The sequence below is a fragment of the Eschscholzia californica genome, unplaced genomic scaffold (assembly GCF_041429995.1).
Source record: "Eschscholzia californica isolate CP2 unplaced genomic scaffold, dmEscCali1.0.p SCAF_6, whole genome shotgun sequence".
Lineage (NCBI taxonomy): Eukaryota > Viridiplantae > Streptophyta > Magnoliopsida > Ranunculales > Papaveraceae > Eschscholzia > Eschscholzia californica.
Window position 1 is genome coordinate 27,538,021 of NW_028238483.1, and position 13,332 is coordinate 27,551,352.

General features: G+C 36.8%; 2 protein-coding genes across 3 annotated transcripts; both read left to right on the forward strand.

Annotated features, from left to right (window-relative positions):
• Positions 1-2,596: 2,596 nt before the first annotated feature.
• On the forward strand, positions 2,597-7,839 carry LOC147533094 (O-fucosyltransferase 39-like). Of its 2 annotated transcripts, XM_086648539.1 has the most exons (10): positions 2,597-3,041; positions 3,633-3,698; positions 3,799-3,880; positions 3,978-4,048; positions 4,185-4,273; positions 4,356-4,559; positions 5,894-6,131; positions 6,710-6,937; positions 7,017-7,214; positions 7,457-7,839. In XM_086648539.1, the coding sequence occupies exons 1-10, from the start codon at positions 2,832-2,834 to the stop codon at positions 7,664-7,666; spliced, it is 1,596 nt and encodes a 531-aa protein (XP_086504665.1). In that variant the 5' UTR covers positions 2,597-2,831; the 3' UTR covers positions 7,667-7,839. The 2 variants fall into 2 exon arrangements, with proteins under 2 accessions (XP_086504665.1, XP_086504666.1); XM_086648540.1 differs by lacking the exon at positions 3,978-4,048 and having other exon boundaries at positions 2,657-3,041.
• Positions 7,840-11,396: 3,557 nt separating this feature from the next.
• Positions 11,397-13,249, forward strand: LOC147533095 (serpin-Z2B-like). The gene is made up of 2 exons (XM_086649178.1): positions 11,397-12,046; positions 12,150-13,249. The coding sequence occupies exons 1-2, from the start codon at positions 11,591-11,593 to the stop codon at positions 12,957-12,959; spliced, it is 1,266 nt and encodes a 421-aa protein (XP_086505304.1). The 5' UTR covers positions 11,397-11,590; the 3' UTR covers positions 12,960-13,249.
• Positions 13,250-13,332: the final 83 nt, after the last annotated feature.

A 13,332-nucleotide genomic window follows, 5' to 3' on the forward strand; every position in this document is an offset into this window, starting at 1 on the left:
TAGAGATTTCGAATAGAAAAGTTTTCATTACTCAGGTCAGACAGAAATCTCTCTATTTACATCGTACAGTCGTTAGACCTTTGAATAGAGACAGAAAGCACTCGAGGGTAATTCGCAAATATTAAATCATCAATTTACAAAGTGAAGAAAATACTATGAACCCAACGGGTCAATCGGTGTCAAATTACTCAGGAAGTGAATCTGAAAGAGGCAAATAGCTTTGTGACTTAAGTCCAGAACTGGGAGGTCGACGGGAATGTCCTAGGAGCCTTGCTCTGGATTTAATTACAATTAGGGTTGTCCTGGATTTTGGAGAAGTAATGAAGGAAGTGGGATTGATACCTTAATTCCGAAATATGAAAGGGTAGAAGGGTGCCTAATACTCCCCCAACCTAAACTCAAATTTGATCTGAGATCCTGGACGGAAAATGTCTTTAAGTGTATAAATAACTTAGAGTACAAAAATTCTGCAGGAAAGAAACTTTTCCTATCACATTTACAAGATCGGCATTAAGATCTATGTAAAATACGGAATATGAAACTTGATATTATCACAATTTGTCAAAGATACGTGATAAATCCGAATAAGGAGAGTTGATTTCTTAGGACAATGGAAAATTAGTTTCATTCTAAGGCGATGGATATACGCTGCCTCATCACAACTGCTTACCAACAATCGGTTAACGAGCCTACATAAAGCAACAAGTTAACCCTGAACAAAAGGACAATCAATCCAAGGTCCAATCCCTAAACTCGAAACTTCATACTCAATTAATTTAACTTCTTACTCAATTAATTTAACTAAATTTAACTAAATTTAGACATCATCAACAATAGTTTACAGAAAAGGTTGCAATAACTTGCTACAGAGTTACATAAATTATTGGAATTTTAACCAAACAAAGCACAAATATTATAATTTTTTTTAATATAACTTGTCTTTTAACATGAAAAACAAAGTAGATCATGATGCATTTGGTCTAGGGGTAGGAAAAAAAGTCTTCGGTCCGGATCCGCCCACGAACCGCTCGAGTTTGATGTGTGCACGGACGTCCGATGCCCGAGATGGACACTATCCGTCCTGACCACCAACTTGAGGCGGACATACATGGATAAGAAGCTCTAACCGGCATTGCGTCTGAGTCCAACTAATAAAGCCCGACAGATTGATATATAACTCACTTAGGAATTTTAATTGTAATGCTTTAACTAAACGTGAGCATTTAGGTTGTCCAATTGAACATACGGGCATTATTAGATTATTACTTACATTTCTATCATTTATAAAGCTTTGGATCTCTTTTATCGTCAAGAATTTACAATGTGGAAATAAGATATTATAACAAAAATGAGTTTTATTCTCTACATTTTTGTCTCACATCACTCGTGTTAAAAGAAAAAGTGATTGGAATTTTCTTTTTCTTTGAAATGTTCAGCCTGTGCCTCGAACCCTTAACCTCTAAGGTGGAAGATCATACCTCTTACCACCCCAACCAAAGGTTGTTGGCTCTTAACTTTGGAGTTCTGATGGGATCTGGTGGATTAGTGATTGGAGTTACTTATAATAGTTGAGAGATATAACTTTCTTTGTTAGGCTTCAAAGTGGGTTTCAATCGAAGGTAAAATTTTGTTAGTATCTTTGTGGACACTTAAAGAAGAAATAAAAAGTGGTTATGTCCGACCAGAATAACTCGACGCCCGGATTATCCGACATCTTAGGGGGACACAGACGGGCAATGGACAACTCGTTTTGTCAAGCGTCTGCCCATTTTGTCCGACAGTCTGAGACTCTGAGTAGACAGCTTTAAAATGTGTGTTCCATCCTGACAAAAAGAGTATGTGTCCGCGGACTAGCCATCTGTTCCGTTTCCCACCCCTAATTTGGTCTATTATTGCACGCTTTTAGGGGTGATGGTGTCTTGTTGTTTTTTTGAATTATATGATGATGGCGTCTGTTTTTTTTTTTTGAGGTACAAGAGAAGAACTAGCTAATACTATTAAATAAAGCCTCCGCGAGATCAGATATAGAGAGCCATAACCAGTTTCCCACGTTCATACGACCTCATTTCGCTAAAAGATCCGCTTTGTAGTTGCCTTCTCTGGGGATGTAAGTGTAGATAACTTTAATGAAATTTTCTTCCAGCTGATGCACCCTTTTTATAAGTTTTTCTGTCTGCCAGGAAATAGAGGATTGTTCTTTATTTAGTTTCTGAACTATATTACGGTTATCACTCTCAATATGAAGATAATCGATATTCTTTTTAGTAGACCACTCGAGAGCTTTGATGATGGCCCCACATTCGCATTCTTCTGCATTTTGGCCCCGAATATTGAATGTCGCTGCCGCTATAAATTGTGCTTGGTTGTCGTACATGATACATCCAGTACCTGCTAATTCCTGCATTGCTATAAAAGAGGCGTCCACATTAATTTTAACAAAAGGTGTTGCCGGTGGTGACCATAAAATAATATTTTCAATCTGTTGCTATGGACGCTGATGGTTGATGAAATTAGTAGCACATTTAATTCTATCTATGATTAGCATTGGATGGGTGTTAATCGACGAAAAGCATTTATCACATCTGGCTTTCCATATGTGCCAAAGAATAGTCGCAAATAAGCTACCTATCTGTTCATCTATATCTTTTCATGAAGTAATCCAGTCAAGAAGATTAAGGATATTAGCCGAAATAACATTAAAATGTAACCAAATAACTGCCGCCAAATCACAATGTAAGAGGACATGATGGCGTGTGGTTGCTTATCGGTAATGTTGTGGTACAGCCTACAAATGTCCACCTGAACGCATCTCTCTCTCTCTCTAAAATCTCATGGAGAATTACTATACTTCTTTCACCACTGCTACAACCCCAGCTAGGGTTTCTTCAAGATCTCAGAATTGGAAAACTAGGATGACTTTCTTCAGCAATCAACCATCATACAGTGCTCCTGCTTTCGTTGCTATTCTTCTCCTTCTTCTCCCACTTTTCTTCCCAAATCTCTTCACTCCTTTGAGTCGTGCTTCTCCTTCTATCTTCTCGGTTAGTCTCCTCCTCCATCGATTCTCATATACTTTTCTTACTGATTTGATTTGATAATTGTTTTCTGAATCGGAAATCAATGTTGCCTTACTCAATTCATCAGTCTGATCAAACTTAAAATGCTTTTCTTACTTTGCCAAAATTCAATTTGCTTGGATATTATAACAATTGATTCACAATGTGAGTGAAGAAAATATGGTTTCTATAGTATAGTGAGAGTCAGTAGAAAAAGGAGACATTTTTAGCTTTATATTAGCAGAAGAGGGGAGGTTTCCCAAAAAATTGTTAGCGTAAATAATTGTGAGAATGCTCACTAAAAATGGGAATGTTGTAGTTTGACAGATGATAGTACAGTAGGACAGGAGTCCGAATCCGAACCTTCATCTCAAGAAGGCATTTGTAACTTTAAACTCATACCGATGCAGAAAATGTTTCGAACAAAAAATGGTTAATGTTACCACATACCACTAAACCATGAGAGAGGAACTTAGGATCACTAAATATTAGCATATTCAAATGAATCATAACCTAAGTTTGACTTATGTCTCATGCTTGTAATGTCGTCGGAATAAGGGAATTTTCTTCTTGCAGGAATGGAATGCTCCTAAACCTAGGCACTTCACTCTACTTGAGGGCGCGTTACAACAACAGCAATCAGTATGTGGTTTGATGAGTCTATCAATATGACTAGAATTATTCTTCTAAAAACTTCTTTATGTTTATTATAATCTTGTTTTTGATATGTTTTTGTATTCAGAAATATGGACTATATTCTGATATCTGGTCTCCCTTGGCGCACCAAGGACGAAAACCATGTATTGAGTCTCCAAATACCCCTGGTAAGTCGTATAAATTCAGGCTACCATTTTTTATTCGAGTTATCACAGTTCATATCACAATGTTTGCCAGCGAGTATCTAAATGTTCTACATTGTAGTCTTGCCAAGGAAAGCTGAGGGGTATATCCAGGTTTTCCTTGATGGAGGGTTGAACCAGCAAAGAATGGGGGTAAGCGGTACTATTCTAAGATGAATAATGGGGGAATTAGGATCTGGGTTGCCCTTCTACATTCTTGATCAAAACTAGGGATTTGTGGTTGTTTGTTACCTTATAAGTTACTAAAGTAACATCTTTTATTTCAAAGATTTGTGATGCAGTTGCTGTTGCTAAAATATTAAATGCGACACTTGTTATCCCGCACTTTGAAGTGAATCCTGTCTGGCAAGATTCGAGGTATTTTATTCTCTGTTTAGGCCGTTTTGTCCCCCTTAATTGTGTTGGTGAAATTTTTGAGATATTGTGATTACTTTTGCAGTTCATTCACAGAGATATTCGATGTGGATCACTTCATTGATGTCCTAAAGGATGAAATTTCTATAGTCAAGGAGCTTCCCAAAGAACACTCTTGGAGTACAAGAGAATATTATGCTACAGGTATTCGAGCTACTAGGATCAAAACAGCACCTGTTCAGGCTTCAGCTAATTGGTATCTGGAGAATGTTCTACCTGTATTACAGAGGTCAGTTTCAAATGGATTTCGTTTGTATGAAATTTATAGATTCAGTTATTAGTGGGCATGTTTGCGATTTCTGGTTTAATGTTTTAACTGGAGTTAACTGCTAAACCACATGGTAATAATAATTATATTTAAAGGAATTGCATGGTCTGGTCAAGGGGAGAGGGATTGCTTGGGGAAGCCTTGATATCAACACTCTAATTTTTGTGCTTTTGCCTCGGGATGTTTTTATATGTGTTTCTTCTGTGTTTTTTTCCCTTTGGGAAGCATGCCCGCCCTCCTACAGATTTTATATTATAGGGCTTTGCACATTCTTTTTCCTTCTTAATAGTATATATTCGTTCAATGTTTCGAAAAAAGAACAGGAATTGTATGGTCAAATGGTTTTGAATTTGTTGAGATTCGTAACAAGATTACGAAAATCAATTCTGTAGATGGTCGTAATTGTGTTTCTTTCCTTTATTTATATTGTTGTTTTCCTTGCCTAGAATCTCATATCCATAGGAAGGCGAAGTGTCATGTAGATAAAGATTTATTAGTATGAACTAGTGAACTATGAAGTGGTATCTGGGCTCGAAGAAGGAAATTAATACTTCTTTTTCTTTTTGGGAGCTGGACTATGTTAAAGGTTGTAATGCCAATAGTGTTTATCTGCAAAAAGTAGTTAAATACTAGGTCTTGTCACTCAAGATTACATGTATTTGTTCATTAACAGAAGTCACTCAGCCAAGTAATGTCAAATGCACAGATATTTTTTTTATGACATGTATTATGTGAGGATCTATGCTTTGATACATAATTTGGTACAATACAAAGTGTAAGGTTCTTTGATAAATTAGAAGATACTTTCAGTACGAAAATTTCTTTATTAGGGGCAAGAGGTTTTTCTAGATGTATTATTTCGTGATTGTTTATAAATATGAGATACAATTGATAGACTTGCTTCTGGTGATATCTAGTAGACATGATCTGTTTGTGGCTCATCAAAACACTATCCCCTTCATGTGAGGTCTGTGTTCTTATTAAATAGATCATTTTCCTATAAAATCATCTTATTCTAAGACTTGTTCAGCCTTAAGTTTTGGTTTAAAATATAAAACTTGATGGATTGAATAATGGCTACCGTGTCAAAGTGTCACCGTTACCATTTTGAGGATCCTGACCAAGTATATGTGTATACGACATATTACGATATAATATATATATATATATATATATATATATATATACATATTTACATACATAACATTATTTGGTTACTAATGCGAATTTGTAATCTGACGGTTTCTTCTCAACATAGTAAAATACTGAATAGCGTGTAACGGGCTTTGTTGCAGTTATGGTATTGCTGCTATTGCTCCATTTTCTCACCGCTTGGCATTCGACGAGCTGACTTTAGATATTCAGCGTCTACGTTGTAAAGTCAACTTTCAAGCATTGACTTTCGTTCCTCATATTAACATGCTGGGAGATGCTCTTGTTAGTCGCCTCCGATTTCCATCTGGAAGAAGTGGAGCTGAGAAAGACGAACAAGGAGCTGGGAAGTATGTCGTGCTTCACCTTCGCTTTGATAAGGTACGGAAGTTCTACTCACTTATTGTATATGTTTCGTCTACAATGTATTGTTCTGGAAAAAAATATGTTGACCTTTGGGCTAGCTCATGGTTGCTATCTCTTCTAACTTCAAGGATGAGATCTCTGCTTTCAAATTAGAACGTTCACAACTTTATTGTCAAACCCAAGCTTGTACTTGAGAACTATGTCGAACTTCTTTACCTCTTTCCGTGGTTAGGGAAGAAGGGTCGGTAGATACAATGCCCTAACCATTACAAAAGGGGACCAAATGGACATGCCGTAAGAACAGCTACTGACAATGCCTTGGTGTACCTTAAACCGCTTTGAAACTTAAAAGTCACTTGTAGAGGTATTGAATGGTAACATAAATAATGTGCAACTTTCTTTCTGTATCATTAAACATGCTATTGACTTGATGAAAGTTGCTATCGAGTTAGGATCATAAGATTATGGCTTAGTGTAAAATCTTTCTGATCATCACAAATACCAGTTTCTTTTTACTTGAATTTTCGCATTCTACTTATAATATAATCTCTGAATCAGTCTATTCTGTTTTTCTTATCATGGCTAATGTGCAGGATATGGCTGCTCATTCAGCATGTGACTTCGGTGGAGGTAAAGCTGAAAAACTAGCTCTAGCAAAGTATCGTCAAGTGATCTGGCAAGGAAGGGTACTAAACTCACAGTTCACTGATGAAGAACTGAGGAATCAGGGGAGGTGTCCATTAACTCCAGAAGAAATTGGGTTACTACTTGCAGCTTTGGGCTTTGACAACAGTACTCGCCTCTATCTGGCTTCCCACAAGGTTTATCTTGTACCCTTGCTCAATGAGGTTACTTGCAACATTTTTCCTATACAGAACTTAGAACCCAGGCATCTTTCAGGTCTATGGTGGGGAAGCAAGGATCTCTACTCTGCGCAAGTTATTTCCATTAATGGAAGACAAAAAAAGCTTAGCTTCCGAAGACGAGCGGGATAAAATTGAGGGCAAGGCTTCTTTACTAGCTGCGGTTGATTACTACGTGAGCATGAAGAGTGATATCTTCATATCAGCTTCTCCAGGAAATATGCACAATGCCTTGGTAAAATGTTCTGACTCAATATTCAAATACTCATATCCGTTCTCAAATAACTTTGACGGCTAATACTGTGAAAGTTTTGTATGTTAATCTTATTAAATGTGCACAGAGAATTGCATTAAACTAGGTTAAGTCCATTTATTTATATGTGCATGCTTGCAAAATATCGAGTTAAATCGATAGAATGTTGTTTGCATTAAAATTTAAATATTGTCTCTAAACAAGTATTTATCGAACATTTTCAGGTGGGACATCGGACATACATGAACTTGAAAACAATAAGGCCAAGCATGGGATTGTTAGGTCAACTGTTCTTGAACCAGAGTATGGAGTGGTCTGAATTTCAGCAGGCAGTGAAGGATGGGCACAGAAATAGACAAGGCCAGATCAGGTTGAGGAAGAAGAAACAATCCATCTATACTTATCCGGCTCCTGACTGCTTGTGTCTGGGTTAGCGACAAATCCTACTAAAACCACGAGGTTCCACTTCTACTTTTTATCATCTTCGACTGTCTATACTTTTTATGCCTTGTTGACAAACAATAACCTTATATTATATATACAGAAAGATGTACATTAAAAGTCGAACACGTAATGAAATAAGAAGAATCATTACGAGGTTTAGCCATGTTTTGTCCTGGGCCCGGGTCAGGCCCCAGTTGAGCCGCATGGGCTTACTATATCTTAAGTTTACTAGCTAGTTAAGACCCTTCCACATTATATAGTTGTAGAAGGTATACCGTGGAAGATGTTAGACAATAACTTGCAGTTATGATAGCGAATTGAGTTCTTACATCACCTTCCTTTAAATAATTTGACATTCCTCTTTTAGCAAACTCTCTGTCAAAGGTTCCAAAGAGACGAAGTTGTTCTCGTGATAACTTACACTAAAACCATCACTAGTAGGTCCTAAACTTGTTCAAATGCTCCATTTATAGCCAAAGGCACAATTCTCATGGTTCTTAGTCAGAATTTGTTGGTCTTCATAAAAGGCAATGGGGCATAAATCACTATAGAATCCACCTTCACATTGTACACTGAATTCCTTACTCCTACTCCGAGATTTATTGTTTTCATAACCTGTGTTGTTAGATTACGATGAATACATAGATATCCTCTCAGGAGCATTTGAGGCTTATAGGTCTGTTGGTTCTAACAATTTGTAGCAGGCCGTGATGACTTTAACCTAATAATATCTTGACGACTTTAATCCACTCAGTTACACAGTTGTGTCTTATTTTAACCTAATAATACTTGATACATTTTTTTCCCAACCTACTAGGTTTAGGCTTTTAATTGGATGCTTTATTCTATCAGATTGAAGTAGTTGTAACTTTTTATTGAATAGTACTTTTATCGAGATAATGTTTTAAGGTGTCGGAAATGATAGAGCAACCAAAGAAGTACATCGGCAATCTGCTCAGCGCACTTCCATTATCGAATTTTTTAGAGAGAAAGTTATAGAGTTTTAAAGAGAGACCAGATGGAAGCCAAATTCTTTAGCAAGAGAAACACCAAGTTCAGCAGTACAAGCTTGAATTTGATCATCACAACCATTTAAATATGAGAATTTCTTTAGGGATTTTCCTTTACTCAATTCCCTAAAGAAATATTCAGATTTATATGGTTGTGATGATCGAAATCAAGCTTGTATGGCTGAAGTTGGAATTTCTTTAGGCGCCTCCCAAAATTGCTGTAGGCACCTCCCTAAAGGGTTTGACCGTGATCAAACCCCGACAACTGTAGGCGCCCCCAGTTCGGACCGATCAGTCCTAGCCCAAAAGCATGGTCTCGGACTGGCCCAGCCCGAAAAGACTCGGGCTGTCCAGCCCGCGAGGATTCGGACTGGGCCAAGTCCGAAGCTTTGTTTTGTTCCTCAGACTAACTAGCCCGATGGCTCCGGACTAACTTGTCTGATTGATTCATCCTCATAATCTCACAGAATTCTAGGGTTTCTTCTTCGTTGGTTCCTCCATCTAGGACTATTTCATCTCCAAAATCCAAATCTGAGGTTGGTTTTTTCATCCCCTATTATAAAGTTTCTTCATCCTCTCGAGAAAACCTAGAGATGTTTAAAGTTGAAGATTAAATAACTTTTTATTTCCTAAGCTTGAAAACTTTAAGTTGATCTAGGTTTTTTATTTTCTTCATGATGTTTAATGATGATATTTGTTGATAGATCAATGGTTTTTGTTGGTTTGATGTTTGATTAATATTGAGATTGGAAAATTGAAAGAGAAAGTAGAGAGAGAAAGAACAGTAATGAAGAAGAGAAGAAGAAGATGGGGGGTGCTTGGAGGCGCCTAAAGTAATTTTGGGGAGGCGCCTAAGGAAGAGAGGCGCCAAAGCAATTTGGGGAGGCCCCTATAGACGCACTCTTCGAACTTACCCTGTTTCGCAAAATACACGTTATTTAGTATTAATTACGTATATTTCTATAACAAAACACATTTAGTATAGTCAAAGTATGTCTAGATGTCAAAGTTGCAGCGTTTTTCTGTTTATTAATTCTTGTTTTGTTCATAAATAACGTGTTATTTATTGTTAAAGTTTCATACTACTTTATTTCATCTTTTTTTATACGTGTCATACATAACACATTATGTATCAACAATGTTACTTCCAAGAGATCTTTTTTTCGAGGCATGATTTAGTGAGCTCGAGCTCACACGGTGATTTGTGAGCTCGAGCTCCACAGCCGTCCATCTCCATAGATTGACCCCACGGTTGTAACTTTCCTTAATATAAGGAAGTGTAATATTGACATATTTTTAAAGACGCAAATGTCCTCTGATTTTGGTGCTGGTATTATTCGACTGTCTTCTCTTTCTCTCTCTCTCTCTCTTTTTTTTGATAAAATTTGGCGTTGGCCTTATTTATTCATTCCAATATTCAGCTACATGAGAGTAGCTCCAATTCTAACACTCTTACAATGCATTGTGGGGGATTGAATTCCTCCCATTGTTTACATAGTTTAAGCATGAAAGCCTCTTTTACTAGATAATGAGCAATCTCATTGTGTTCTCTAGGGATGGCATAAAATTTCACCTCATCAAACAGTTGTGCTTCATCATGTATATCATTGATTATATTTCGAATTTGCCAAGGAATATTAGTATTCTTCGACTCACAAGCTGTTATAATCGATTTCGAATCTCCTTCTATCACCACTCTTCTGTGTGAATGGTTCTTTGCTAACCTCAATCCCTTTATCTAAAACTCTCTCTCTAAATCTTCTTTATCTAAAACTCAAAAATATCAACACCTTTGGTGAGGCTGTGAAACTGAAACTTGGAGATAAGTGTGAAAAGTTTACAATGGACGAATTCTTTCCCGTATTTCAAACAAAGATTGATTAATAAAAACCTTATCAGATTCGGCAAAAAGGTGTTTTTTTTTTGTTGGATTTGAGCCGCGAAAGCTAATTCTTTTCATTCATGAATTTTGACATTGATCAGATTAAACAAAAAAATAACAAACCCAAGCATCAAGAAAGCGCTCCGCAAGGTTCGTCCACGGAGGGTGAGTCAGGGCCTAAGATCAGGCCGAAAGGCGATTGAGAGAGAAAAAATTGTTGAAGCACAAACCCTATAGAGAAAGTAAAAGATTGTGCTTATGCATATGGGGAAGAAGGAAGAAGACGGCAGTGTTGATTGAATAGTTAATTTGGTTGAAGAAGACGGGCAAAAGAAAACCCTAGAACTCGTTAATTAGGCAGAAGAAGATTTATCTTTGTATTATATTTTTGTAATTATAAATATGAACTAGGGGTTATTTGTTATTGGCTTTAACAACCCCTTGTTTTAAGGAATATACAACTGGCTTTTTAAGGGCATGTGGAGATGGACGGCTCTTTTTAAGAGCATCCGGAGATGGACGGTGTGTGAGCTCGAGCTCAATGAATCATGCCTCCTTTTTTTCTGAGACGATTTGACCTTAATCATCCCTTTTTGAATTTTATTTTTGGCTTAAAACCGGTGGACCCTTAGTAGTATTCTATTTTTGGCTGAAAGTTGTATAATACCCTCTTTATATTGAAAGGTTGTCTTTCCATTATTAGAAACAACTCCCTAAATGGGATATTTCTAAACATCAACTAAACCCTAAAAAAATCTCTCATAAAAAAAAAAACCCTAAAAAAATCTTTCAACAAAAGTAATTAAAAAAACCCTAAAAAACAGTGTCGGAGAAAGATATAACATCTTGGTAGTTACTATTCTTTGCATGATACTAGTCTTGTAAAACAAGTCTCCTAATAATTGCTAATTCTATTTAAACAGGGAACCAGGACGATATATATATATATATATATATATATATATATATATATTCCACTCTCAATCTTCCATTACTTCTCTTTCTTGAGGGTTACTCAAACAATGGAGTTGGATTGTGACCCTACTATCCCTCAGCTACAGATGGGAGAGAGGAAGAGAAAGAGAAAGAGAACTACTCAAACCAACTCATCATCTTGGAGAAATCTGGTTGAGTATGTCTGGTTGAAGGAGGCTAAAGATACTAACTTTGTATTCTCTCCCTTTTCAATATACTCTGCTCTATCCTTATTAGCTTCTGGATCAGATGGTCGAACCCTAGAACAACTCTTGGGTTTTCTCAAACGCAAAAATCTCATTGATCTTAACACTTACGTTTCTGAAATCGTTAACTCCTTGGGTTCAGTCACCACCGGTAAAGCAAACGGAGACGACGGACCTGTTCTCTCGTTCGTAGGTGGGGTTTGGGTTGATAGTTCATGTACTCTCAAACCTTCTTTCAAAGAAACTGCTACTTCAATCTATAGAGCTAAAGCTGAAGCTGTCGACTTCGAAACTCAGGTACGACTTAATTAAGATTGCTCAACTACCATTAATACTTTCTAATTTTATTTAGTTTTATTATATATGGTTTGGTAATAAATAATGACTTGATGATATAAAGGCGAAATTAGTCACAAAAAAGGTGAACAAATGGGCTGAAGAGAACACAAAAGGCCTAATCGGAAATCTACTTCCGGAGGGAGCTATCAATGAAGACACAAAGATAGTATTGGCGAATGCACTCTATTTTAGAGGTTTATGGGAGAAAGATCAGTTTACTCCAGGAGCAAAGAAATTAAACTTCTATCTGCTCAACGGACGCTCAATTAAAGTCCCTTTCATGACTAGCGACAACTATGAATATGTCTCTTGTTGCGATAGCTTTAAAGTACTCAAACTTCCTTACAAACAAACCAACAAGGGTCAAAAACAGCGCCTTTCTATGTATATATTCTTGCCTAACGAGCGAGACGGACTCGTTGATTTGATAGAAAAGGTGGGGTCTGAATCAGATTTCTTGGAATGCCATCTTCCACAAAGAAGAGTTAAAATGGGAGACTTTTGGGTTCCAAAATTTAAGATCTTATTTGATCTTGAGCTGTCCAGAGTTCTCAAGGATGATTTAGGCCTCAATTTACCTTTCGACCGGGTGAAAGCAGATTTGAGTAAGATGTTGAATGGTCCTCCAATGGAAAATCTTTTCATTTCAAAAGCCATACACAAATGCTTTGTTGAAGTTGATGAAAAAGGAACTAAAGCGGCTGCTGTTACTTCTACTTGTATGCGCTCCTTTTGTATGAGTCGGAAGAAACTCATACCAGTACCAAAAGTAAACTTTGTAGCCGATCATCCTTTTTTGTTTATAATCAGAGACGACGTCAACAGGGTCGTATTGTTTATGGGGCATGTTCTTAATCCGTCGTTACATTGAAGCTATTCCGTCCTTACATTGAAGCTATTTTGATCGTATAGGTCATCCATCCTCTTTGGTGGTTTCTAGATATAAAATCTTTTGTTATTTTAGGAGAGAATTATGAAAACTATTGTTTTCTTAGTATTCGGTTTTTGTTTAATGTCAGCTATTTTGCATTATATCAAGCTTTGTGAGATAGATAGAGATACTTATTTATTACTAGACATAACTATGCTTGCTATTGTTCATTAGTATGTGTGATTGTGTTGAGACAAGATCACTAATAAATCTATGCTCCTCTTGATTTCTGACTCGAACTAGTCTTGGCCTGTGAAATATGTTTTAAGCCTCCAATGAGATTCCTGTTCCTTTCTTAGGAGTTGCGTCGACA